Source organism: Protopterus annectens, chromosome 2.part0 (genome assembly GCF_019279795.1).
Source record: "Protopterus annectens isolate FY-2018-M chromosome 2.part0, PAN1.0, whole genome shotgun sequence".
Taxonomy (NCBI): Eukaryota; Metazoa; Chordata; order Ceratodontiformes; family Protopteridae; genus Protopterus; species Protopterus annectens.
Window position 1 is genome coordinate 703,835,935 of NC_056728.1, and position 26,733 is coordinate 703,862,667.

The 26,733-nt window shown below is 39.1% G+C and overlaps 1 protein-coding gene across 2 annotated transcripts in view; it reads left to right on the forward strand.

The window, feature by feature from the left end:
* The first annotated feature begins 1,579 nt into the window (after positions 1-1,579).
* Positions 1,580-26,733, forward strand: part of LOC122793200 (FSD1-like protein) — a 913,201-nt gene continuing 888,047 nt past the window's right edge. For both annotated transcript variants that reach the window (XM_044061031.1, XM_044061032.1), the window contains exon 1: positions 1,580-1,692. In XM_044061031.1, coding sequence (XP_043916966.1) covers positions 1,678-1,692 — 15 coding nt within the window. In that variant the 5' untranslated portion in view covers positions 1,580-1,677. The remainder of the gene's footprint in view (positions 1,693-26,733) is intronic.

Genomic DNA, 26,733 nt, shown 5'->3' on the forward strand with positions numbered 1-26,733 from the left:
TCATCTTCCTCTGCATTACTGGTACAGCTAACTCTTCAGAGAATGCTTCCTCCCAGCCTCCTATCCTGCAATCTCTCTACCAATTCAGTGGTCCTGCTTGCACCTACCTTAAAAGCTTGTTCTGACCAGTCATTTTTATGTGAACCACAATGTGTATAGCATTTCCTACGGATGATTCCTCCCATGTGTCATCACATGCCCCGAAAGCATTTCCAATTTCTTAAGTCTTCACAGAATGAAAAATGTTGGTATCTGCAGCAATTTATAAAGTATGCATAGCAGTTCACATTTACTTGGGGCATCTTCCTGGCATTCAGCTGCACTACTGTGGGTGAGGATGTTGCACTGCTGTGGTAATGTTACCGTTGAGGATACATTCAAAGTATTTCGGCAGTACTAGTACCTCATAATGATTATTAATGAGGTACACTTGAGAGTTATGCTGGAAACTGGAGAAGATTGTTATACTCTCCAGTAGAAATAGTCGAGACTTGAGCAGAAAAAAATAGCAATCTGGACGATCGTAACTTGAAAAAAAAAAACAGTTTTATGGCTATAGTTGGTACTGTCAATTATAACAATCGAACGAAAAGTAGGTACTACGAGACAACTAGTAGTTGATATTAATAAATCGGTCTCTCATGTTAGTAATTATGAACAAAGTAAAATTTTAAGAACATCAGTACAGTCTAGTCTGTGTCTTATTTGAAAAAAATGTGTGTGCAGCTCGTCATGCTTCAGCTTCAAGTCCGTTGCTTAAGAATACAGAAGCCAAAACAAGGCAACATCCGATTATTTTACTTACAAAACAGCTAGGTCTGTCTAAACTACATAACTGTGGAAGTATGGCTGGGAGGGTAAAAGTCAGTAATATAACTTTTCCTTGCGCATATAAAAAAAAAAAAAAAAAAAAACACGTGTATAATTTAAGGTGGGATATGAACATAATATTGAAGCTTGGTTTAACTTCGATTACTACATTAAAATAATATAAATTCCCGCAGCGACTGCATATAACTCGCATTCCAGAAAAAAAAAAAAACAGAAATGAGGTACACTGGTTTATTGTAGTAACCAACGTACCTTTACTCATAAAACTGGTGAGTCTGGTGAACTAATTGGTTAAATGAGTCCTTATCAGTCATAAAACAACAATCAGCACAGCACAACAAACCACATACAATAAAGTACAAACTACAGGGCTATATATAGCAGCATACAAATCTGCATGCTTATCTATTTGTAAAAGCCGAGCCTCGTCGTTCAGGATTCTTAATAAATCACCTTATTAAAAATGTATGGACTAGAATTTCCAAAGACGAACATGTAAAAACTGCCCTTTGTTTCACGGTTTAAAGTTTGCCATTTTAACTTTCGCTAACACTAAAATAAGGATGATGAATACACTAGCTTTCTCCTTTAACTTTAAATATCGTTAAAAAATCACGACAACGACCTAAAAAAACTGAAACTAAGAACACACATTCTTCCAAGTCATTCCCTGAAATACGGATCTTCATCTCCTACGTCACAGCGCCTTATCCTGGAAGTAATGGAAACAGGATGGCAGTGCGCAGCCGCTGTGGTGGTGGGTGGGATCCAATGATGCCTTGGTAACAATTTTGGTGGTCGCTAGTTTAGCAGGTGCAGCAGTACGTTTATGGGAGTGTTTCCGTCATGGATTCGCAAAAAGTAAGCTCGCATTTCTTACTGACTGAGTGAGTTGTAAATTTAAAAGATAAGCAGGTGTTCGGGAGGGAGAGGATAGTTGACATTGTAGTTAGTAAAGAAAGCCATCTCTTCCTAAATAAACCATTCCCCACCCGTCTCAGCAAGTAACGGTACAGTCATTTACTAGGTGAATGCATTATACGATAGTAGGGCAGCATGTATAGATTTATGAGCTGGACAGTATATGACCATAATTTATGATGTGTTTTGAACTGTTTCGAAAAGCTTCGTGAGCAAAGGCAGGCTTATTTACTGCAAATCTCACCCCCACCCCCAAGCTGTAGCCTGAACCAGTGCTCCATGTGATATTAATAGTTTTTGACTTACAGGACCGCGTTTTAATTCTAAATGCAACTTTATGTACCAGACAAAATATGCCTGTCTGACTTGTAAGCTGTGGCACTGGCATGTTATTTAAGAAGATGGGTCAGCAGGCTTTTATTCTTGGCTCTGTAACCGGATACTTAGTGGTGTATGCGGCTGCTCGTGTGCCCCTTTCTTTGTAAAGAGGGACCTAGCTGCAACCATTGGGCGGCCACTCCTGAAAGACTAGACAGAAACTACAAGGGTAGACGACCCTCGCATTGGCATTTTTGTATATAGGGAAAATTAGTTGTAGCAAGATGAGTGAAATAACTGTGTGCACCTTAGATTTCTTGCTAAGACGCATTGTCTACCTTTCATTATACTTCAGTAAATAATTGCTTGGGTCAAAGTATAACCGTATCTCGAAATGGTAATACAGTGTCTTGACTTTCTTGTCATTGTTCGCAGTGAAAGCTACTTATTTATTCAGTCAGAAAGCAGAAATGTTTTATTTCATTTTGTGATTTAGCAAAGTTAATATATTGAACAGTTGATTGCCTGTTTGCAAAAAAGTTTGTTTTCTACCTTTCTCTGTTTGACATGCGGGAGTGGCACCAGAAGGGCACATGATTTCTGCAGTCCTTTACAAACATTGCAACGAGTACAGTTTTTTTCACTAACCTGTAAGTAGCTTAAGTAGCTTATAAACCTTGTTTGAAATGATGACGAAGACATTTAATCCCTGCAGAAAGCCGATTACGAAAGTTTGAAAAAAGATCGAATGCTCTGCCAGTGTTACTGAGTCATCCATTAGTGATTAAGGTTTTTAGAGGAGAATCTCCTCAGGAGATGCTCAGATTTTGTAGCTGAAAAGCTTAACGGGCGGTGTGTGTGGGGTGGGGGCTGCACCTTTTCAGATGGCCAAAGAATCAGTGCTAAGGACTGGACTTCACTGTTCTGCAAATCTAAAAGATCTTTCTTGGAGAATTTGAATTGCTTACCGCGATTCATCTAATACTTGGAGTTTAAGATATAACATATTTGTTTTATGTAGCTACTGAGGGAAACTTGGAAATATTTTTGTATTAAGTTCACAGGACAGTTGTATTTTGCCATGTTTCTTTTTCTCATGATACAACTTCCCCATGTAGGGATTGCCCTGCATAAAGAGGGACAGGTGGTGGTGGGGTACAATTTCTTAAAGTTTGAAAGCCAAAAAAGCTGTCTCGCTATCTTAATCTTATAGCTTGGCCAGTTAATTATTACATCTAAGAACCTGCACATATGGATTGCCCATTCCATTTCATGCTTGTGATGAGCAGTATGTTTTTTCTCATTTTTTAAGTACTACTGTATATATATATATATATATATATATATATATATATGTGTGTGTCCCATACATTTTTGAATGTTGCTAACTTTTGATGAGAAAGCTGTTAAGACTTCAACCACTTTCTCTTTTTAAAGAAGAAAAACAAACATTGGCTGTTTATTTGCTTTCTGCAATACTTAGTCTGAACTTACATGAAAGTACTTAAACACATTTTGTACATTACTAGAGCTTGCATCTTTTTTTAGATGCGTACTCATTTAAATTAAAATGTGTGGATAGTTAAAAAGTAGTTCTAATAGCATGCAGAAAATATCGTCCACTGTAATGCTACCTGTTTCCTTCTTACAAACACTCCCCTCACCACAATCTCTACCTACGCATTCCCAACCCTTCTATGAGGAACATTTTATGTTTATTTATTTATTTTTTCTTCTTTTATGTCTCTTTATATGGAAATATGTCATTTTCTTTCTTTCTTTGTATACCCTTGGCTGAGCCTGAAAATGGTTCAGTTTGGATCTGTGATCTACCCTAGTCAACAAACACACAAAATAACTTGGTAAATACATAATCAGCTACTGATTCCTCATTTATCTTTGTTCATAGGTTTATAAGTGTGTACTAGGCTAATGGCCCTGGGACCTATACAAGCCTAGCCTATAGAAGTGCCCTGGCACTGTGCCGGCCGTCATTAGTTCCTAGTGCCTCTATCAAGTAGAGCCACTGGAGTGATCCCCATTTCCCATCCACTCATCAAGATTTCTCTTGAAGAGGGCTAGTGAGGTGCTCGATAATAGATACATTTGATGGGCCAAGGAGATCTTATGTGCTTAAGATTAAGATTAATTGTTAAATTCCTTAGACCCTGTTTTTTTATTTTTCACTTTGGTATTAATCCAGGAGCCCTTTAGAAAGGGATGGGGGACTCAGTAGCATTGTTATAACGTGGTGCATGGTGTATGAAGTGAGGCATACTTGTTAAGTTCATAATGTGCAGAAACATTTCTGAGCCAGAAAAAATGCTACTTTTACATAGAAATTTTATTTTTTATTTATCTGTCTAGTTTTTTTTTTGGATAGTTTGGAGTTTGTTTTGTTTGCCATTTAGTTGTGCATTTGTTGTAAAGGCCAAAGCCATTCTAAAAAAAAGAAATGGAATAAGTTAATATTTTGTAAATTGGTTTCTAAATCAAATTAATGTATTGAGCAGTTTTGCTTATGGACAGTAGTACAACTGGAGTGGTTAAGAGATGCCTTAATTTGCAGGAAAAGGCTTCTTTCTTGAAATGTAGTTCTTCCCTTATCAGTCAGTCCAAAATGATGCATATGTTTTGTAACAGTGGTCATATAAATGAAAAATAAGCAGTATTCTAATATTTGATTTGAAATTGCAGAAACTGTTGAAGTACATACTGCAATTGTACTTTAAAATGATACTATCTTGATTCTGTTAAAATGGCCAATGACAAATACCCTCTCCCCATGTCAAGCTTTTTTTTATGTTTGCAGAATACTTATTATAGACCGGGCTTCCACATAATTGGAAAACTTTATCATGTTTGTTTTTTCTGTTTCTTGTATGTATCTGAATTTGCATTTTCTGTGCACAACATTTCAATTATAATAGGTCATAGATACTTACTAGGCTATTGATCCCTGAAGATCTTTAGAAGCCTATCCATGCATTCCTATTAAGTTTTTAGTCCTTGTAATTTAACTACAAATAACCCAGTGATGAGCAGAACATTTACGTGTTGTCCTTATCTGTGAAGGACAAGGGTGCTAAACAAAGGGTGAGTTTGTGGTTACCCTTCCATTCATCCAGATTATGTTTGAATAGTGTAAGAGAAATACTTTGCTTTATGGGGAGAAGACTATTTCAAAGAAGTGCTATTCAAGTTGTGCCTAAAGAACACATCGATTCTGCATTGCTGTGAAAGTGTGAATTTTTGACTGAAAGATTAGTGGCTTAATTTTAGATTTTCTGCTTTCTTAACATGGTTTTGAAAGTCAGGATAGGGGTAGTATCAGCTTTGTGTTGGTAATCCAGCTGGCTAGGTTGGTGAGGTCTGCTTGTAAACAATTTTTGATGCTCACATGAAAAGTGTTAGATCTGTAGATACCATATCATCTACATAAAGGAGGATTTTGATATGGGGGGAGATCAGCTGGCAGCTTGTTGACAAAGCAAAAGTAATGGTAACCTGAGGGAACTCCCTTATTTATGGTCACGAACAGAAAGACTGTGCCTATTCTCACTTTGACATGTCTGTTGCTGAGATAGTGTTTGGACCAGGTTAGGATGTCCTCACTGATGCCTGCCAGTATAAATGAGTTCAAGAATAGATCTTTCACCAAAGTGGGAGAGATGCTGGAAAATTTATAACTTTCCTGAAGTTAAAGTTGCAGCAGCAACTTGCACGTACATTGTAAGCTATAGTTGTATAGGTAGAGTGTAGTCACTGCTACAGTCATAAATTCAGGCTCACTGTTGCAGATGGAGTCCTGTGTCCAGGAAGATTTGAAACCATTCCTCCATGCACTGATCTTGCATTTCCACAACTTTGTATACAGGAGGAAAAATGGTTGGTCATATCCTCTTTTCTTGTCCCCTCCAGTAAGGTTCACCCTGACTAAGAACTGTAATTTTATGTCTAGGAAAACCGCAATTCAGTGAGACAACATGTAGCATTGACAGGCATCCCAATCACTAATAAATAGTGTAAGAGTATATAGTAGGCTGGTATGGCTAGGGAAGAAAGTAATGCGTTCCCTCTCCACCAGAGTCATGTGTGCTCCCTGGTTGTTAATAGGGGATGGAAAGGGAGAACTGGACTGTAGGAATAAAGTATTCTTAGCTTATCGTAGTTGCAGATGTTCAACACAACTGTATTATGTTTTTTGAGCAAGTCACTGCTGTAGTTATAACTTTAAGAAAGAATCCCAAAACTTCCAACACCTGTTTCTTCTACGACACCCCTGAATATATGAAGTTCAGGATAGCTGCTGTAAACCATGATCTTGCCTGCTACTGCTTGGAAAAGATGTGGATGCATGAATGAGTAGCAGCTCCCAAAACATATTTTGGCAATCCTCCATTCGGGAAAGCTGTTGAGGTAGCAGTGTCCCTGGTAAGGTGACATCTTGCCTCGCTCAGTAACTGCTTGCCATGGAGTTCGCACTAGAATACAATACTATGGGAGATCCACTTGGAGAAAATGTTAGAGCAGTGTGTTTTCTCCAAAGGTTTCAAATAGCTTATCAGTTCCTTTTGTACACCCTTGATCTGTTGAGGTAGTTTAACTCTTTGTGCATATCCGTGAATGGAAGCTTCTTTTCTGTTTGTTTTGTCAGTTTGGTAAAAGTACTGAGAATTAAAAGTGCTTAGTTTAGTGCCACCTCATGTCACAGCCTTTGAAATGAAAGAGGGAGTTAGTATGCAGTGTAACACTGTTTGAAGACCAAGAAGGGTTCCTTATAAATGAGAGCCTGTAGTTCCAAGACCCTTGAATCTCGGGCAGCAGCCACTAAGTTCCATGACAAAGATTTTGTCTGTGCTGACCACTGCTGGTTAAAATAGTGGCATCATCAGTTTCTGTAAGAAAACATATTACCAGATGGTACAGTTGAGTATTTAAAGGTCTGAAGTGTTACCACTCTGCTGGACAAGAGTGGTGTGCCCAGAAGTAAATATGCCACTGTAGTGTATATGTTTTTTTTTCTGAGGGATTGGTTAAAGATTCTAGCAAATATTGCAGGACCAGCAGTACCCCTGGTTCAGCAGTTGCAATGTCTCTCCTTTGGAAACCAGAGGGAGAATCTTTTTCTGTTTTGCAAGATAATTTCATATTGCTTGGTTTTCTGGCCTTCCTTGCTAGAGTTTGCGTATCTTCAGACAACAGGCGCCCAAATAGTTAACAAGAATACATTTTTTGTGCCACTTGACTGAATGGCCAAGATGCCCCAGCATACTGAGATGCCTTCTCCTGGAAGCATTAAGCCCATCTGCTTGGTCAGAACACTGGTATCTACTCTGGCCATCGGCAGTAAGTGGGGGACTGTATTGTTGCAAGTACTTACCATAAGTCTAGATGGAGTATCTTCACAGTTACATTAATTACTTTTGAGATTTCCTACCTTGCAGAAGCCTGAGGCCAGCCCAAATATCAGTGACTTCCCTTTCCTAGGCCTTGTAGGCACACCTCCCATCTAACAACAGGACATCAGTTTATAAATGTTTGTTGTTTAGCACCATTTTTCAGGTCTGTCTAGGCCATTGATTGTAGTCCAGTTCTCTCAAGGGTAGCCAGACCAAACTGGGTGTGAAAGAAGGATGATAATTAGGCAAGGTGGACACCTGCCCAAACCCTGGTTCAGGAAGAAAGCATATGTGGGAAGAACTAAGTACTGCAGTACTAAGGATATTGTAATGTTTACATTTATGCTGAGTACCAACACAACTGTACTTCACTGTTGCAGTAGTTACTTTTGGGAAGATTTCCCGAGCTGAAGTGAGATTGGTGTTTGGACAGATTAAGGAGCAGGTAGATGAGCCCCTGCAAAATGTCTGATGCAAACCCTGTTTTGGTCTTGGAAGCAACAGCTGGACTGCAGTGTTTAGAGAAGATATGGACAAGAGGACTAGGTGGTTGCTTCTAGGATGGAGTGGATAGGCACACCTTTAAGGAAGGCTGTGGTAGGTATTTAATTATATTATCTTTTGCCCCATCTACAGCCTCACAGTGTCACTCTGGCCATCATGATGGCCAGGGCTACATCTGACTGTTACAACCTTAAAACTGAATTATCATTGCTTTCAAATTCATTTTGGAACAGGATGGAAATGCTGTTAAGTTTTAGATATGAAAATATTGCTCATAGAGATTTAAAAAAGAGTAACTATTAGCTTAAAACACAGGTTTAACAAAGCAGGTTACTTAGAAGGTCTAGGAATGTTTTAAGACTGACGAAAAGGTCTGATTAGTGTGTGAAAACTAATGTGCTGCAGTCGTTCTGTTAAGACATCCTGACAATTTACAGGCATCCTGACAAAGCAGAAATTCAGAATACCATCACTGTAAATTACTGGAGAAACCGTAAGCTAACAGCCTTGCTGCGGCATGTAATAGGAACACAGATTGCATTGTGTTAAAGTGGCTGCCATATAAATATTTAACAGTCAGCTCTCGTCCGGCAGTGTTGAGATGCAAGTTTACCAAATAATACATTTTATAGTTGTAATAAATTTCAAAGTAATACTAAACACAAAATAATTCATGGGCATTTGGTCAAGATATAAGAACATTTTCTCAATTTCTAGATACGGTATTCTTTAATGGCATACTGTGCTCAGAAGAATGATTTTTTTTCTTTAAAAAAGGCCTTCTAAGCTTTTCTCTGGAATTGGGAGATGTGTTTGCAATAATTCATGAATGTCTGTCCCTGTTGTCGGGGATTGTTTTAATACAACAGAGGAGCACAGTCATTTCATGTGTTTACCAAATGTGGTGTTTTGTGGGAGTATGGCAATTCTTTTTATTATGCAGTTTTTGCTGCTGTATGCCTTCTGACCATCTGTGCCTCAGCCATGGTGCTCCTGTCTGAGTGATTATGCTGGGGGGTGTCAACTAGGCAGCCATTACTGGGGAGGGAGTTACTTTAATCTACAATACCTTCCTTGTGCGTGCTGAATAGTATTTAAGGGACAGGCATGCAGTGAGGATTTTTGCTCACTTCCATGTGTGATATAAACCCTCAGAAGACCCTACGTACCCCCCCGCCCCACTTAAAAGCGGATGCTACATGTTGAGTTTGTCATTCTCACCAGGAGATATTAATGGGTCCACACTCTCACTTGAGATGCAAGTCTCTTCCTTCCTAATTAGAAGAGGTGAATGGGTCCAGCTCCATTGTTATTCTCTCTCACAGATGGCTTCTTCAATGCCCTGAACCCCTTTCAGTCAAGTCAAATAGTTAGTCGGCTAATTTACATTTGCCATACTAAATGATTGCCTCCCTTACAAAAAACATTACTGACTTCTCACTCCCATGTTATCTATAGTTCCCCATGCATCCTTTTCAGATGTTGATACCAGGGCATCCATTTGTTTAAGAAACCTGATTAACTCTGCCTCTAACTGCCCTCTTTTCATCATGTGTCATCACCCAACACCATAGCTCATAGACTACCTGCTATGGAATTTCTGAGGATTTCCAGTTCTCTGTTATTAACTTCTTAACAGCAGTAGCACATTCAACAGCTGCAGGTATGACAGTTTATGTGCAAACATAATATTCAGGAAGTACAGCTTTGGTTGGAATTGTATTTCTATCCCAAGGTATTCTTCACTATTTCCTAAAACCCATTTTTACCCTCTTTAGATGAAGGCAGGCCTAAAAGCTTTGTACTCGGTCCCCTACTATGCAAATATAACCGCTCCAAGATTGCTCTTTAACTGCTGGGGACATTTTTTTTTTCTTTTTGCAATATCAGTGGAGAGAAAAACAAACAGTTTAAACACTTCAGGCAAAGCACAAAATCTACTTGCTTTTGTAGCTGGTCAAGATAAAAACACACTTCTGATTCTTATGCTCACACTTAACATTTCAGCTAACCCTAAGTTTGTTTATTTTTACTTGCTTAAAGTTGCACAGTACTTTATTTGACTTCCCTATTATCCTTTTCTCCCTGTTATTTTTTTTCTCTCGGCATAGCCATTCAGTTAAGATGGGCATAATTATGTACACCTCTACCTGCCTTGCAAAAGTCTTTGCTTCATGAATCAGACCTAAAACTACCACTCTTGTTCTTTTTTTCCTGCAACCCAGACTTGTCTCTTGATTCCTGCCATTGCGTTATCATCCTGATGGCCTAAAGCTGATGTTGGTACTTAAGCACAGTGCTGTAATGCCGAGCCCATTTCCCTAAAGTTTGTCAGTAGAATGAAAATCTATTGGGATTTGTTCATTCGGGTAATAGATGTCTTTTCTCCAAAGACGCAGAATAAAGGTGTTGAGAAGAGTACTTTCATTTTCTTTGAGGTTCTTTCTCTACAATAATTTTGTTTGCTGTAGCAATTAGTACTTTTTTAATGTAGCATTTAATTTTAAAACCACTGCTTGTTTTAGTGACCTATGTTGCTGATGGGAAAATATACAAATAAAGAGGTTGGCAAAGAAGAAGTGGGATTGTCAGAGATGAAGAAAGTAGACAGGAGTATAAGGAGAGGTGCATGGCAGAGAGAGAGGTGGTGAAGGCTAAGGAGAAGGCATATGAAGAGTTGTATGAAAGGTTGGACACTAAGAAGCGAGAAAAGGACCTGTACTGATTGGCTAGACAGAGGGACTGAGCTAGGAAAGATATGCAGCAGGTAAAGGTGATAAAGGATAATGAGGGAAACGTACTCACAAGCGAGGAGAGTATGTTGAGCAGATGGAAAGAGTACTTTGAGGGGCTGATGAATGAAGAGAATGAGAGGGAGAGAAGGTTGGATGATGTGGGGATAGTGAATCATGAAATGCAATGGATTAGCAAGGAGGAAGTAAGGATAGCTATGAAGAGGATGAAGAACGGAAAGGCTGTTGGTCCAGATGACATACCTGTGGAAGCATGGAGGTGTTTAGGTGAAATGGCAGTGCAGTTTTTAACCAGATTCACTTTCCAAGATTTCATTAAACAGAGGATGCCTGAGGAATGGAGAAAAAGTGTTTTGGTACCGATTGTTAAGAATAAGGGTGATGTACAGAGCTGTAGTAACTACAGAGGGATTAAATTGATCAGTCACAGCATGAAGTTATGGGAAAGAGTAGTGGAAGCTAGGTTAAGAAGGGACGTGATGGTATGGTTTCATGCCAGGAAAGAGCACTACAGATCCGATGTTTGCTCTGAGAGTGTTGATGGAGAAGTACAGAGAAGATCAGAAGGAGTTGCATTGTGTTTTTGTAGACTTAGAGAAAGCATATGACAAAGTGCTTAGAGAGGAATTGTGGTATTGTATGAGGAAGTCGGGAGAGATGGAGATATTCTCTAGAGAGAAGAGGAATAAAGGTCAGCAGGACTAAGAATATATATGTGTGAATGAGAGGGAGGATAGAGAATGGTGAGGATGCAAGGAGTAGAGGTGGCGAAGGTGGATGAGTTTAAATACTTGGGATCAATAGTTCAGAGTAATGGTGAGTGTGGAAGAGAGGTGAAGAAGAGAGTACAGGCAGGGTGGAGTGGGTGGAGAAGAGAGTCAGGAGTGATTTGTGACAGGCGAGTACCAGTAAGAGTGAAAGGGAAGGTCTACAAGAGGGTAGTAAGACCAGATATGTTATAGGGGTTGTAGACAGTGGCATTGACAAAAAGGCAGGAGTCAGAGCTTGACGTGGCAGAGTTGAAGATGTTAAGATTTGCACTGGGTGTGACGAGGATGGACAGGATTCGGAATAAGTATATTAGAGGGTCACCCCAGGTTGGAAGGTTTGGAGACAAAGCCAGAGAGGCAAGATTACATTGGTTTGGAGATATGCTGAGGAGAGATGCTGAGTATATTGGGAAAAAGATGCTTAGGATGAAGCTACCAGATAACAGGAAAAGAGGAAGGCCTAAGATAAGGTTTATGGATGTGGTGGGAGTGGACATGCAGGTGGTTGGTGTGACCGAGCAAGATGCAGAGGACAGGAAGAAATGGAAACAGATGATCCGCTGTGGCGACCGCTAACGGGAACAGCCGAAAGAAGATGATGATGATGTTGCTGATGGGAAAATTCAGAATTTGGGGAGTTCTTGTTTGAGTAGCATAAACAAAAATGTCAGCGTTAGTGAAGTTTTTGACACAGTACTACATAAAAGGTTATTACGTTATTTGGTTCCGAAGTGATTCCTGCAGTTGTAGCCTGTGTTAAGAACTGATTATGTAGAGTAAAAATGAGTGATTACTAGTGGGACTGCACAAAGTTTTTTACTGGTTTCCTTTTCCAAATTTGTTTAGTGCCATTGCAGAAGAAAGTGTCATTTTGCAGATAATGTAAACTTCTGTCACATGATTGACTTTGTGAGCAGAAGTAGTTTAGAATGGGTTAAGTAAGATTAGTGGAATCAAGAAGAGCGTAGTGGGACTGCACAAAGTTTTTTACTGGTTTGCTTTTCCAAATTTGTTTATTAGTGCCATTGCAGAAGAAAGTGTCATTTTGCAGATAATGTAAACTTCTGTCACATGATTGACTTTGTGAGCAGAAGTCGTTTAGAATGGGTTAAGTAAGATTAGTGGAATCAAGAAGAGTGTAGAAACTTAGAATACATGACCTCTTTCCAGGCATCTTTATTGTATTTCATTAGCATCTGTGTCATATCATAGATGATATATTTTATTTATTTTCAATTTGATTACTGGGTGAGTGGGCTGGACTTCTACCCATTTTCATCCTTTACCTGGCTACAGAGAATAGAAGAGAGAATGTCAGTTTTCAGAGGTTATAAACGGTTTTATAGTTTATGGTAAAGGTTAAGTTGTTAAGTAACTATATACAACAGAGGTAATAGAATGAGGTGTCCATTATGTACCTGGAGGTATTTATATTACACATTACTTGAATTAATCTTTTCTAACACACAGAGTGTAAGAGCTGAAAACTTTTGTCAGTGCCCTAGCCAATGTCAGGAAAATGAGCATTTGGCTTCCTCAAAAAGGGTTTCTGCTGATTATTTTTTTTTAAATTCTCTTGAGGTTTAAGAACACCTTAATTCACTTATTGATTTCAAAGAGAATGTACCATTCTGGGGAAAGGGCCTTCTGTAAAAAAAAAAAAAAAAAAAATTGGGGATGTGCTTTTTTGATGATTAAATTTTTCAAATTTTACCATGTTTCACTATGTCTGTACCTTCTGGAATGATTGTGTGGGCCCTTGAACAGGATTCTGCATGCAGAAGCAAAGCATTCTGTATAGACAAAATATCAAGTTTTAATTTCTGGTGTGGACCCTTGTGTTGTGGCTGCAGTGCTATACATTACAAAGACCTACATGTGGAGCGTTTCTGTCCGGGCCTGTGCTGAAAATTGGCTCGTTCCAGGTCTGACTTCCTGGTAAACAAATGTTAAATAAATAATGTGATGTAGCTCTCAAATTTAGGTAGTTTATTTACAAAATGTAGGTGACATAATATCTGTGCAAGGAGAATGGATTTCCTGTGCCTGAAGTTAATATATTTGTGTGTGTGTGTGTGTGTAAAAAATTGTTGACTAGGGTGCTTCATCTGAGTAATGCCCATTTTCAGCAAAGGCCCTGGATGAAAAGCTCCAAAATATTTACTTACAGCAGTTATACCACCAGTGTGTGCTCTTTCCACTCTTCACCCTCTGCAGTGTCATGTTGGGTAGGTCACAGCTGTAAGAATATGTGTTGCGTTTGTGTTTAACAAAAAAATCTGCTTTCAGTACCACAAATAGTATGATAGTCTATTTCATAGGGTATGAGGCAATTTCCTGTTCCATGTGGTGAGGTTCCTACTCCAGTTTGTTTTGAAAGGTGTTAGTAATGTAAAGGCATGCAAAGTAATGCTGCTGGGGGAGAATCAAGAAGAGTAGGAAAACCAGAAGTTGAAATGGAACTACAGTGTCTTCTCAGATGACTTATGAACCTAGAATTGTATTAACAACTCAACAGGAAAGAAAAATACTAAACAGCTTAAAATACTAGCTTCATAATTGTTCTGCATTGCCCACTTGTGTTAAAAAAGCAATCACCATTATGGTGGTTTCCTAGTTGTAAGGAGAAACTACTTTTGGGGGAACCAGGTACCCAACCGTCCAGAAGCTCCTCATTGATCCAGTGGCAGTGACAGTTGCACAGAATGTCGGGGGTTCAATCCCCAGACAAGGGTCAGTGTCTTCCTTTCCTGATGATCGTTACTTGCAAATGTCATAGATGTCATTTTGCAGACTCCCCCACTTCCATTAAAATCATCAGTTGCTGATTTTTCATTAATATTTGTCATTGTTTTGCTTGTGATAATTACTTAATAATAGACAAAAATAAAATAACCTAGTAATCTTGTATTTGGCTGATAAAATAACCTAGTAATCTTGTATTTGGCTGATCGTGACACGTGCATTATGACATTTTTATACAGAATGCAGACTTCCTAATGTAAATTGGATGTTTTGAAATTGCTGGGTTATTATTAGTTTATGTTTTATAGACCTTGGTCATAGCTGGAAAGGGTCTTCTGACCCTTCATTTGGATTGTAAAAAAATAAGCACTAGATGTCCTTCATAGTCATAGAAAATGCATTTCTTGTGTAGTATATTTTGTAAAGATTATTAAGTGCCATTTGCATTCTGGAAGGAATGCATTTCTTACGTAGTATGCTTTGTAAAGTTGCAAAACTTGTTCAGGTTGTACAGCTGAAGCAGAACCCAGTGTTAGCTGCTAATCTGTTTTGTACCCGTTATGTTGATCTCTGCTACTCCTCAGATGTAGACTAGTATTTTCCAGTGCAATGCTTGTGTGCTGCGTGCAGATGTAGGTATAGCCACAAATGCCATTTTTGGCTGCGTGGAAGCTAGGTTACTGTGTTAGTCAGCAGATGGGGTGGCACAGTCACCAGTGTATTCACTTTTTTGAGGTTAACTTTTGCATATATTGCCATACACTAAGGATGACTTCTGAGTTCTATAGAGCCCCAAATGCTTATGTATGTATGTTGATCCTGTAAGCGTCTTTACGTTCAATTTGTTGTAAGTGACTAGGTAAATGTCATTGACGCCATGCCTTTTTCAAAGCATATTGTCATTCGAAAGAACTTCAGAATTTAAAGACAGATAGTAAGACTTGATGGAATTCACTGTAAAATTCATAAAGAAATGAGGGTGAAATCTATAATACTTCTAACTTTTTCAACAAATTGTGGTTTTGTATAAAGACTGAAAGATATTGAGAAGTTTGATAGTTATTCAGTGCTGGAATTAATGTAAACCCACTACTTTTTTGTATTGTATGTGCCTTTTTTATTGTATGTGAGAAGAGCTGACACTGTTTTTTAAATGGAGAAACACTGAGGAAGGACATTGTCTGAAAGCTTTGTGAGCTGATAAACTTCATTTGTTTTGTTATACGTGGTTTTTATTTGGTCGAGTGTTTCCTTTACTGAACTTTAGTGACAATGTCCATAAAAGTCAGTCCCCCCACTGTCCATTCTATTGGGTGTTAGGAACTATTTGCTTACCAAAGCTTGAGTCATCAGAGGGCATTTAATATTTCCCTTTATAAAACTTGAAGCAAGTCAGATACTAAAGACTATAGAGCTGCAATATTGACCTGAGTTTTAGGGAAAGCCTCTGAATCACAGCTGAAAGTGAGGTTTCTGTTACACGGAAGTATGACTGTGCACTGGACCCGAAAGCAGCTTGACTTCACATTTTTTGAGTAACCTGGGTAGTAAAGCAAAAGGCAGTGGTAGATGTCGATTACTTAAAACTTCAGCAAGGCATTTGGCACTACTGAAAACCTTTAGTGTTCAGATGAAATGTTTTTTAAGCAAGTCGCAGGATGACAATATGGGTAAATCCCTGGCTAAACAAAGCGATATAGGATGTTGTACCAAATATGTTTTAAGCGATATAGGATGTTGTACCAAATGTGTTTTCCTATATGAAGGTACAGTTACTAGCAGGGTAACTCAAGGTTTGCATTGATGAATGGACAGTTATCCCTGGGACATCCTATGTGACTTTCAGGGATTACCCCAATACGAGTTAATTACTATTTACTGATCATATTGAGAATCGCAGAAGGTATAGCTTCCCAGCAAACCTTGTACTGGACGCTGCTGCATACTTGTTTGAATTTTACTTCCTGTTGCATTGAGACATCTGTCCCAATCAAACGTAATAATGACATGTTTAAAAACTAAACCCATATGGTGAAACGTCCAATACCAGCAAACTCTAAGAAAAAAATAAATTACTAGCCAGCTCTAAAAAATGTTCTTTCATCGTTATAAAAGGGGTCTGTAACTGTCCAGTAAGTGACAAACATCTAGGAAATATAAGGTTCACTATGAACTTGGGGTTGCAACAAATTCAAAACATAACCGTAAGGCCTTCTTTAGTTGCATTACAATGCTTAGAAGTAACCAACAATTATGTACTGAACTACTTCCTTTATTTATTTCCTTCCTTTCTGTTTGGTAATCTGGTAAGTGGACCAGTCCAAAGACCCTTTTAAGCTGTGGCATGGGCTCAGAGGCAATAAACAGTGCAAGCAAACTTAAGTTATACACATCAATTATGGTAGAGTGTTAAGTTTATGTAGTTGCTAAAACTTTAGAAAATTCACATACAGTTATTATATGTTTTTGTATAAAACAGAATGTTATACCTTTCTTGCACGTTTTTAATAAAGCCTAATGGAAACCTAGTTTATATGGGTTACAGTACAGTTCGGCTATATGAAATTGCTTCATAAAGGTTTAAAGCGGAATTTATTTGTGAAAAAGAAAACTCAAGTGGAAGTGAGTTTACAGAGATAGGTGTAGAGAATAAAAAGAAAACAGAAAACACAGGAGAGAGTTAAATGGCAAAGGAGAAGCATCGAGAACCTGCAAGCACTTTTAGAATCTTAAGCCTTTAAAGAGTTTATCCCTTATCTCTAAGGTATTTTCAAGTAACTTCCTTAAATAGACGCTTAGTCCCTTTCTATCTTGATGCCTTGTTCCAGATGGTATTTTGTTTCAGAGAGCTAGGATTGTCCTTGAGAAGGCTCTTCAACTAATGACTGTTCTAAATGGGGGGATGGTTGAGTGTTATGAAGTTCTCCTGGGAATTTCTTAGGAAGTAGGACTGTTCCCTGTTTGTGAGTTTTCTTTTCAGAAGTGAGCAGTAACCATTATTTAGAATTTTATTTAGTAAGGTGCATAGAAGAAGTGGCCCTTTCAGTAATGGGGAACAAATTTTTAGGTAATTTAAAAGGTTGCAGTAGTGTATCCGAGCATCGACAAGTACAGTAAATCTGACAGTTTTAATCTCTGTGACTTGTCTTCGAGTGTTAAGCAAAGTGTACAGTGATGATCTAGCTTAGGGAGATGGATACTTGTGGCTAGCACTTTGCAGGCAGTAAGAGATTGTAGGTATGGTTTCCTGTAACACATTTTTGGTTAAGATGGGCCAAAAGATCATATGAGGTTACTAGGCTAATGGCATTGGGGACCTTACAAGCCTAGCCAAGAGTTTCTCCAAAAAAAAAAAAAAAACTCTGTCAGTAGCTGTCGCCCCTGTCAGGGAGGACAAATTTGTGGTTTCCCATCCACTCATCAAGGTTGTGCTTAAAGAGGGTCAGTGAGGTACTGTGAGATGTATGGGAAGTCTGTTCCAGAGATGGGGCAGCCTCTGGGAGACAAACCTGTCTCTCCAGCAGGTTTTGTTGATGTCGCATATTAGATTTAGGCCTTTCAAGCAGATTATGCACGAGGAGTTAGACCTACAAATATGGTGCATCTCTAGTAGGGCAGGGTGCAATATTGCCTTGTATGCAAGACACAGGTCACCTCAGAACAATTTGTACAATACCAAGTAGAGCGATATTGATATGAGCCTGTCCACATAAGACAGGTGTGGAGGCCATGGATTCTCTTTGTGAGGTATTTATTTGGCCTTTCCAGTTGGTGCAGGTGATTGGGGAGGTACATACCAAACAGGGCATTATACTCAATTATAGGCCTAATGAGGGAGTACAGAGAGGTAATAACCTCGTCTTTTTCTGGATGCAATCCCTTTACTTATGAGATGAACCAAGTAAAGGCTTTTAACCAAGTAAAGGCTTTTCTGACCACTGCTGCTACATGATGGTCGAATGAGTACCCAGGTCACTCACCACAGGTTGTGTGCTTAAGGGGTTGTTGTTGATGTGGTAATCAGTAGGGGCCGTATTTTTGCCGAATGGTATGATAATACATTTTTTTGCATTTAACTTAAGGCCATGACTTTGGCACCAGTCATTTGTTGCTGTGAGATACTCTTGCAGTATGTTAACATCATTTGGGAAGTCAATGACGGCACACAACTTGGTCATCTGCAAACTTGTTCAGCCACAGGCCCTTTGTCTTTGCCTGGACCTCTGAGAAGTAGATGCCAAGCAGTAGGGGTCCCAGGACAGATCCCTGGGGAACGCCACTAGTGACAGGTGTGTAAGTATTAGTCCATGCAAACAGATGTGCCGTAGTCCTGCAATCTCACCAGTGGTTGCGCCTAAGTGTTTGTATTCAGTTACACAAGAAGTTCTTTGGTTGTCATTGACTTCCATTCCTTACTATCTCAAGACAAGATGCTCTTATGGGGAGCATAAAAAGCATAACTTTTTTTTCTGGCTAATTTGCAGTTTATTTTGTTCAGACCATTGACAAAGATAAGAGAAAGATTGCTGGTGGTGAGATTGCATGACTATGGGACATCTGTTTGCATGGAGTAATACTTAACCCTCTACTCATATTTTAAGTTCAGATAAGTCATCCGTAATGTCTTTAATGAGAAATGAAATTAGTAATGGGCCTAGAACAGAGTCTTTGCGGACACCTGTTTTTTTTTAATTTATTATTTTTTTTTTTAGTTTTCCATTAATGGATAGCTGGTTGTCTTAGTAAACGTCCCCCTGACAAGGTAGCTATTGGAAGTAGGCAATGACATTGTTGCCCAGTTCGAATTTTTGTAAGTTAGCAAGCAAGAACTTTGTTGTCAGTAGTTTCAGTTATCCACAGAAATACTGTCTGTAAGGAGACCTCCCCATTTAGGTTGCAATAGCTGGTGTCAGATGTTGAGAGTATAGAGGTGGTTGTGCTAAAACAAATTTCCAAAGCCATGCTCTCTGTTAGTTAGAAGCTCATAGCTCTTAGTGTTTAAGCTGTTTATAAAGAACTTTTTGCAAGGGGGCAAAGTGTTGAACGGTTGATGGTTTTTATGGGTTTTGGGCTGGGGTACCTTAAGAAGAGGTATAACAATGGCATGTTTCGGGTTGGTGGAAAATTCATGTGCTAAGTGAGAGGTTATAAATGTAAATTAGGGGTTTGACTGTTTCCTCTGCTGTCTTCCTAAGGAAGTTGAGTGGAGTGCAGTGAAGGCAGAAGTAAAAGGTTTCAAGTTCTTTTGTGGTATTCCTTTCTCCCAGTTAAGGGACATCACTAATATTCCACTGTCCAACTTTTTCCCATATACCCTTCATATCTGCTGTGTTGAAATCTCTTTGTACCAAGTCTTTTTTGGCATCTTCCAAAATTTAAAGATATCAGTTCCATGGGCCTGAGAATATTTCTAGATGTCCTCTGAGAAGTGCTAAGTCCTGTCTAGCAAAACCCTTCTGTTTCTTCGACCTGAGTCCTTCAACTAGTTGCATTTCTGAGATGTGGATGACCTCTTGTGGTACCTTTAGCATAAACTTGGTCACTCTACTGACCCTTGGAATTATAGGCTTATTACTCTAACTGGTATTATTTGCAGGGCTGTGGAATATTTTAAACTAATCCAAGTGAACTTGTATCCTTGGATGTACACTAAATTGGTTTTATAAAAGATGGATCATACCTGTCTTTGAAATGGTTACTGAGACTATGAATAAGGGGTAATACGGTTCACACTGCTTACCTTGATTTGCCAAATCATTTGACACTGTCTCTTGTGCTGGTATTATTGATAAACTTTACCAACTTAACATTAACCAGTGCATATTTTGCTAGTTAACTGGAGAGGTAGTTGTTTCTCTAACAGGACCCATACTATTAAAGCAAGAGAGATTTGTCCTAGACAGAAAAAATCACCATAATTGGTGTCTCATAGTCCTCTGTACTGGGCTTCCTTCTGTTTTGTTATACACTTACTTCTGTGACATGAAAGCTGATGTCAAGCAGGATCAAGATTGCTGATTGCAAATTGGGGGCTGTTACCAAATTCCATTCTGATTCTCACATTTTCTAGCAGATGCTAGACTAAACATGTTTGGTATGTTAAGTGGCATTAAGGGTAATCCCGTGGTTAATGTGACTTACTTTCCTTTGATAGATTTAGCATCATATAGATAACATTCCATTTAAATATGACACAGTCATTGGAGAGTTGCATACATATGTTAATAATAGATTTTCTTTTGACCACCACATCTTTGTGGTGGTGTGAAAAGAAAGTCTTTCTACTTTGATATCTTATCTTTTGTGGTATTCCCTCAGGGTCCAAAGAAGTTATAGTCCCACTTTATTCCTCCCTTATTAGACCCATCATTGAAGATAATACCTCTTTCAGCATGCACCTTGTTATGCACACAAGCTAATTTGAGAGAACTCCTCTTTTCCTCACCAAAAAGAGCTTGGGTCTCCGTACCCTTAGCTGTGCCGTTCTCCACTAGGCAAACAGACTTCTGAGGGGTGAGCTTAGCTCTTCATGCAGTGACTAAAGCACTCTGTTTTATCATTGCTTCCCTGCAGATGAAGGAATTCAGAAATGCCAACTGAAGAAGACTAGACTTGTACTACCACATCAGCAACACAATATGACACAATAGGTACCTAACCCAATGTATTCCCTGTTTCTGGAATAGGCTGCCCTTGCTTATCAAGCCAAATACTTCCTTAGTATCCTTTAAAACCAATCTGGAGATTGGATCAGTGATTACAAATTTTCATGTGGGATATATGGGGGAAATCTAATTAATTATTGGAAGGATAGTTTTAAGTCTTCTACCAATATTGACTGATGCTTCTGAGCTTCCCAATGGTCTCTTTAGTAAGAACACTTTAGGTTCAGAAGTGGGACCGATCCTTTCAGTTTTGGAAAACATGGAAGGAATAGTATACTTTTCTACTGAACAAATATCTGAAGGTAAATGCCTACGAAAGTTGCTAAAGGATATCAAAAGACTTGACAGAGTTGTCGGGTCTTAAAACATCGAAGTTTAAATTCAGCACAGAAAAATGTTTTTAAATTTATGATTTGGCAGAGCAAGTCCCACTAGACCAGTGGTCTCTTTTTAGGGAATACTTGAGGTAGAACTCTTATTGACTAGGGGAAATTTGGCCTAAGCATTGGGAAACTTCCCCTACTCCTTTTGATACATGTCGTGGGAACTTTTACATCAGTCTGATCGAAATTTGGCCTAAGCATTGGGAAACTTCCCCTTCTCCTTTTGATACATGTCGTGGGAACTTTTACATCAGTCTGATCTACCGCCAACTCGGGCAGATGGGTCCTTGAAGCAGTAGTCTGCCAAAAAAAGTACACAGAGGGAGGGAAAACAGTAACAATGGTGGAAGCAAGAAAGGACTTGAGGTAAAGCAACAGAGAAAGATCAGAGTATTGTCTTGCATAGGAAGGTGCATCACCAGTGAGAATTAAGAAGTCCAGTTGTAACTGTTGTATGCACATCTAGATATCTCATTTTAACCAAGACATACAATTAATACAAAGGAGAGCAGGCAGCAGAGAAAGAAGTATTATAAAGAAAATAGAGGTGTCTAACATCCTTTTCCTTGAAGGGCTGCCATCAGTGTTTTGTTGTAAATGTTTAGTTAATTTGGACGAATCTGGAGAGTCCAGTAGAATATACTTTGATTATATGAACAAGATGTGATATTTTTTTTTCCTGTGTTTTTGCCATTGCTGCCTGCTGATTAATCCACTTAGATAATTCCATCATTCTAGAAATTGTGCCCCAAAGGACAATTCCTTGAAAGGAGACTCTCTGGGTAAACAGACTCCTCATCATCAGAAGCATTACCAGAGGCAAAGGTGTCTTTTTAGAATAGGGCAAAGACCTCTCACCAGACAGGGAATCCTCATCTGATGAATCTAGTTCCCTAAACCATTTAGAGGGGTAGAGTTCCAAGGAGGAGTGGGCACTGAAACCCCTTGAGGAGGCTTTAGGGCCGTTAAGGGAGAGAACAAGTCCTGAGTAAACTCCTGCCCTTCCCTTTGAGAATCCATGGGTCAGATGGAAACATCATTTAGTTTTTGCCTTTTCTTAGAGGGGACATCAGCTGTAACAAATACTGGAGGTTCTGACCCTTGGTGAGATTTAAGAAGAGAGTCCGGGACTTCTCCCTGACCAATATCTGTAGAATCCCTCTAGGACCCTCGGAGATAATCAACTGCAGTTCCCCCTTGATGCTTGGAGGAGATGGCTTCAAAGCCTCAGAGGACGTGTGAAAAGACAGATTCATGCCCTGCGGCCTGTGTTGGGTTGCAGCAGAGAAATCCGACTTAAACACTGAATAACCTACAGGGCTATCACCTGCTTCTAGAGGATGTCCAGTGGAGGTAGGATAGCTAAAGAATCTGGCTGAGACTTCTTGGCTGCCTTCTTACCTAGCGGGGGCATCTCGGGGTTAAGGGATTCCACCATGGTACCCTAGGTTAACTGTCTAAGCCATTGGTTTTCAAGATAAATGGCCAGGGAAGACAAACTGCTTCTGAGTGTCTTGGGCACAAATGCCATACTACTACTACTACAAGAGGTATGGTCTTGGGAAATCCTCAAAGGAAAAAGACACTGCTTGTGACAATCCTTATGGGGAATCTGCCCCCCATACTGACATTTTCCTCTTAGATGACATGAGGTAGTGATTAAAAAAAATACAAGACCAAGAAAGTAAAATAAATAAAATCTCAACAGGGCACTTATCTGGTGTTAAATATTCAGTGCAACAACAAAATGTTCAAACCAACTGGCAACAGTGACGTTTAACTGGTGGCAAAAGAAGTTCTGGGTAGTTATATCTGTACATCCCATTTATGCCCTATGTTCTGTGCGGGAAGTATAAATGTGACATGCAGCATAAACAAGATTTCTCTTAAGCTTATCTATACTGGCCGAACGACTGGATGCCCGGGAAGGAACATCCCTTATATAATGAATATTCCAACAGTGATATGGAATGACATTAGTTGTTTCATGCAATGCACAAGTCCACCAAAATTTAATGGTAAACATATTGCCAAGGATGGGAGTTAAAATGAACACAAAAGAATCAAGGACATACTTTCACCAAAACATTTTCAGGTAAACATCAATGGTTTTCTACCTCAATTTTTTTTTGTGAAATAATTTACGCTGTATGTTGTAGTCTTTGATAATGGTGCTTAGAGAGTTTTGAATCTATATCGTGTAATGTTCAGTCTGTACTGCAGGCAGTCTGTACTGCAGTAATGAAAGTATTTACATGTGGCAATACATGTCTTTCTGTCATTGGTTGATGGACTGCGGTGCATAATGAAGAACTTTGTAGATGGTGAGGAGTCCTGAGAAGTCCCCAGTGTTAAAAAAACAAGTTTGCAATTTTTGTGTAATTTTCTACAGTTTTCTAATGATTTACTAAAAAGAAAAGCATTTTGCATAAGTTGCAGGATAGTGGGATTTACGGAAGGCATAGCTAGTAGAAAATAAAAGTAATGTTCCTCTGTATAAACGGTGATTGACTCTGACTCTACCTTTGGAGTGCTGTATGTTGGTCTGGATGTTTTTTCTATGCAAATTGACAGAATTGATCAAAACTGATTTAAGAAAGCAGCCTTATGACTTTTTAGCACAGATTGGAAACATTTTTCAAGGGGAAGCCTCCTTGCACAATCCATGTGTTGGAGGCAAACCACACCCCCTAATTATGTGTGCTAACATCACATTCTCACAGTAGTGGGGAAAAGAGAAAGTGCCCAAAATGGAGCAATGTAAACGCAACCGACCTGCTGTATGTAATCAGCATTAGGAAGTAAGATGTGCGGTAAATCCAGTCAGCTGATTTATATAGGGTAACCATTCTGTGGGCTTATTTCTACAAGTGCATTGGCAAGATGGTGGCAGCCCTTGTGGAAGGGGAACAACAGAAATGGTAAATGTCTTTATCATAAGTCTTATAAAACCAAAGTAAAGGAAGTTGTGTATAAGCTTGAATAAAGGGGAAAATGAGGCATGGTAAAACCATTTCATTGAATGTATTTTTTTTTACTTTATCTTTTATCTTCTGTTCTTTTTTTGCCTTGGATTCAGGGGCCACATGTTAATGCATATTGCCCATTTTGTTCTTCCCAGGTGGGAGTGCTGGTTGGTGGCCCCCAGTCTGTTACACAGCTGCAGTGTATGTGGTGGTGGTGGGGCTATGCTGCATCCTATTCTGTGTTTCTCCTTACAATTTGTGGTCTCTGATGTCATGGTGGCTTTGAGCTCATGTTTTGCTCATGATTGTACGTCTTCAGACTCCTTGGATTGGGTCATTTGGCATCATCGGTGTTGTGGCAGGTCAGGCCCCTTGTGCATCTCCCAGAAAAGGTAAACTGGCCATCAGCCTCCTCAGTGAATCGTTTGGTGCCTCTGGGTCTGTTCACACCCATTTCAGTGGCATTGTGGATAGGAACACTGTTTGTCACAGTGGAATAGATGATTAATTTGTGAAGTCACCTTTGCAGTCTTTTCTGTTCCCAGGTGAAAATTTGTGATCATTCAAAAAGTCATCCAGACTTGTTTTAAAAGTGGCTGAGAAGATATTCTGCTTGATATGTAAGGGGAGTCTGTTCCTCAAATGGGAAATACATTGATTTAGTTAGATGTCATGCTATTTGGTGGTGATGATATGGTAATGTAGTTTAGGTCTGTAGACTGGGTATTTTCCAACTAATTCTGTTTGTGAAGAAGTTCAAAGAGTGCTGTACCATTCATAGCATGAAAGGCTAAGTAGAGATACTTTGGAGTCTGTATGACACTGAGTAGAGAGACTGGACTTTTAATCTATTGGAGTACTTAAAGATGTTGAGACCTGAGCACCTTTTAGTGAGGAAACATTTCAGTTTTTCAAGTTGGCTTAGGTGCCTGGCAAAGTGCCTGTCAAATGGGGCTCTGTATATAATGATAGGTCTAATGAAGGCGGAATGAAGTGGGACTGTACCTTCTTAAGACCTTTAGGAGAAACCATGAAATATAAGTTTTACAAACTAAATGGATTTTCTAACCACCACAGAGGCATGGTGGTCAAAGGGGAGAGTGCTAGCAGTAAATGTACCCAAGTCCCTGATGAGGTTCTTTCTAAAAGTGAAACAGTTATCTATATGATAAGGAGAAGGAATGCTACATTTAGCAAAGGAAACTGTGCTACATTTCTTGGCATTCATGGTAAGCCCGTGATAAATAAAACACCTCAAGCATTGGTTTAGGCCTTGCTGGAGAATTTGTATTAATCTTTAACTCGTATTTTGAAGGAAAGCCCAAAAATAACTCAAACCATAGCCGTGTTCAGCTTGCATAACAAATAAAAAAAAAAAATAATATATATATATATATATATATATATATATATATATATATATATATATATATATTCACTCCACAGTTAGTGATGCCATGGCATTTTTCTCCACTGTTAAAAAGTCCACTTGTACAGCAAATTCCTGGTCCAGCTATGATAAAATTGTTCCGAGCTCCAAATGAACATGTTTCTCCCAGAGAATAGAGCTTCCCCCTGGAAACAGTTGGAGGCATTCTTCCTCCTTGAGAATCTCTCAAAAGGTACAAGAACCCACCTCTGATTTAGAGGCACAACCAAGAGTTTCTACTGAAACTCCAGTCTTCCAATGCACAGAACAACGAGCCTTCCCAGGGACTCTAGTGAATTTGCCTTGGCATAGAAAATTCCTCCTTTTATACAAGTATACATTTTGTAATTTGGTCTTGATGACACATTATGTATCCGCTAGGGGAGATGCTGCTTCACTAATGTTACTGTAATCTAATGTAAAGCAATATTTGTTAATACTTCCATGATGCATTGGCAAAAGCAATGTCCTAAACCAATTATACTTAGAAGCTCCCCATGTAAAAGTCTGTTACTTTTTGTAATTGTAAGTGTAAACTATTTGTGATGATTTTAGTGGCGATTAATAGGTTCATTCTCAAGTACTAGGCTAGCTACCCTTGCAGGCCATTTTAAGCCAATTTACCTTTTCGTGCTTCAAATAACATATCCTATTCGGTTATAGATTGGTCTTACTCATCCCATGGTCAGTAATTATATGCAAGTTCTGGGGCCGAAATGTGTGGAATGAGTTATAGCCTGGTAGTGCAGGGGTGCTTTCTGCTGCCTTGAATCAGGTCTCTGTTACAGCACAAATGTTGATGTTCTCCATTTTAAGGAGTCCTTCAAGCAAGTGCATTTTGAGATTTAGATTTGTAGTGTTGAGCAGCATGACCCTCAGATTGCATTTGTTTGTAGCTGTTATGGTGGTAATTTGGTCTTTGGAACACCGCCTAAAAAAGGCACTATAGGGGTGGCAAGAGCCTTGGCCAGTATCTGGAAGCTTAGGGGTGACAGATGTAGGCCATCTCTGGCAGATCATCGAGGTCCGTCAGTCATGTCATCCCA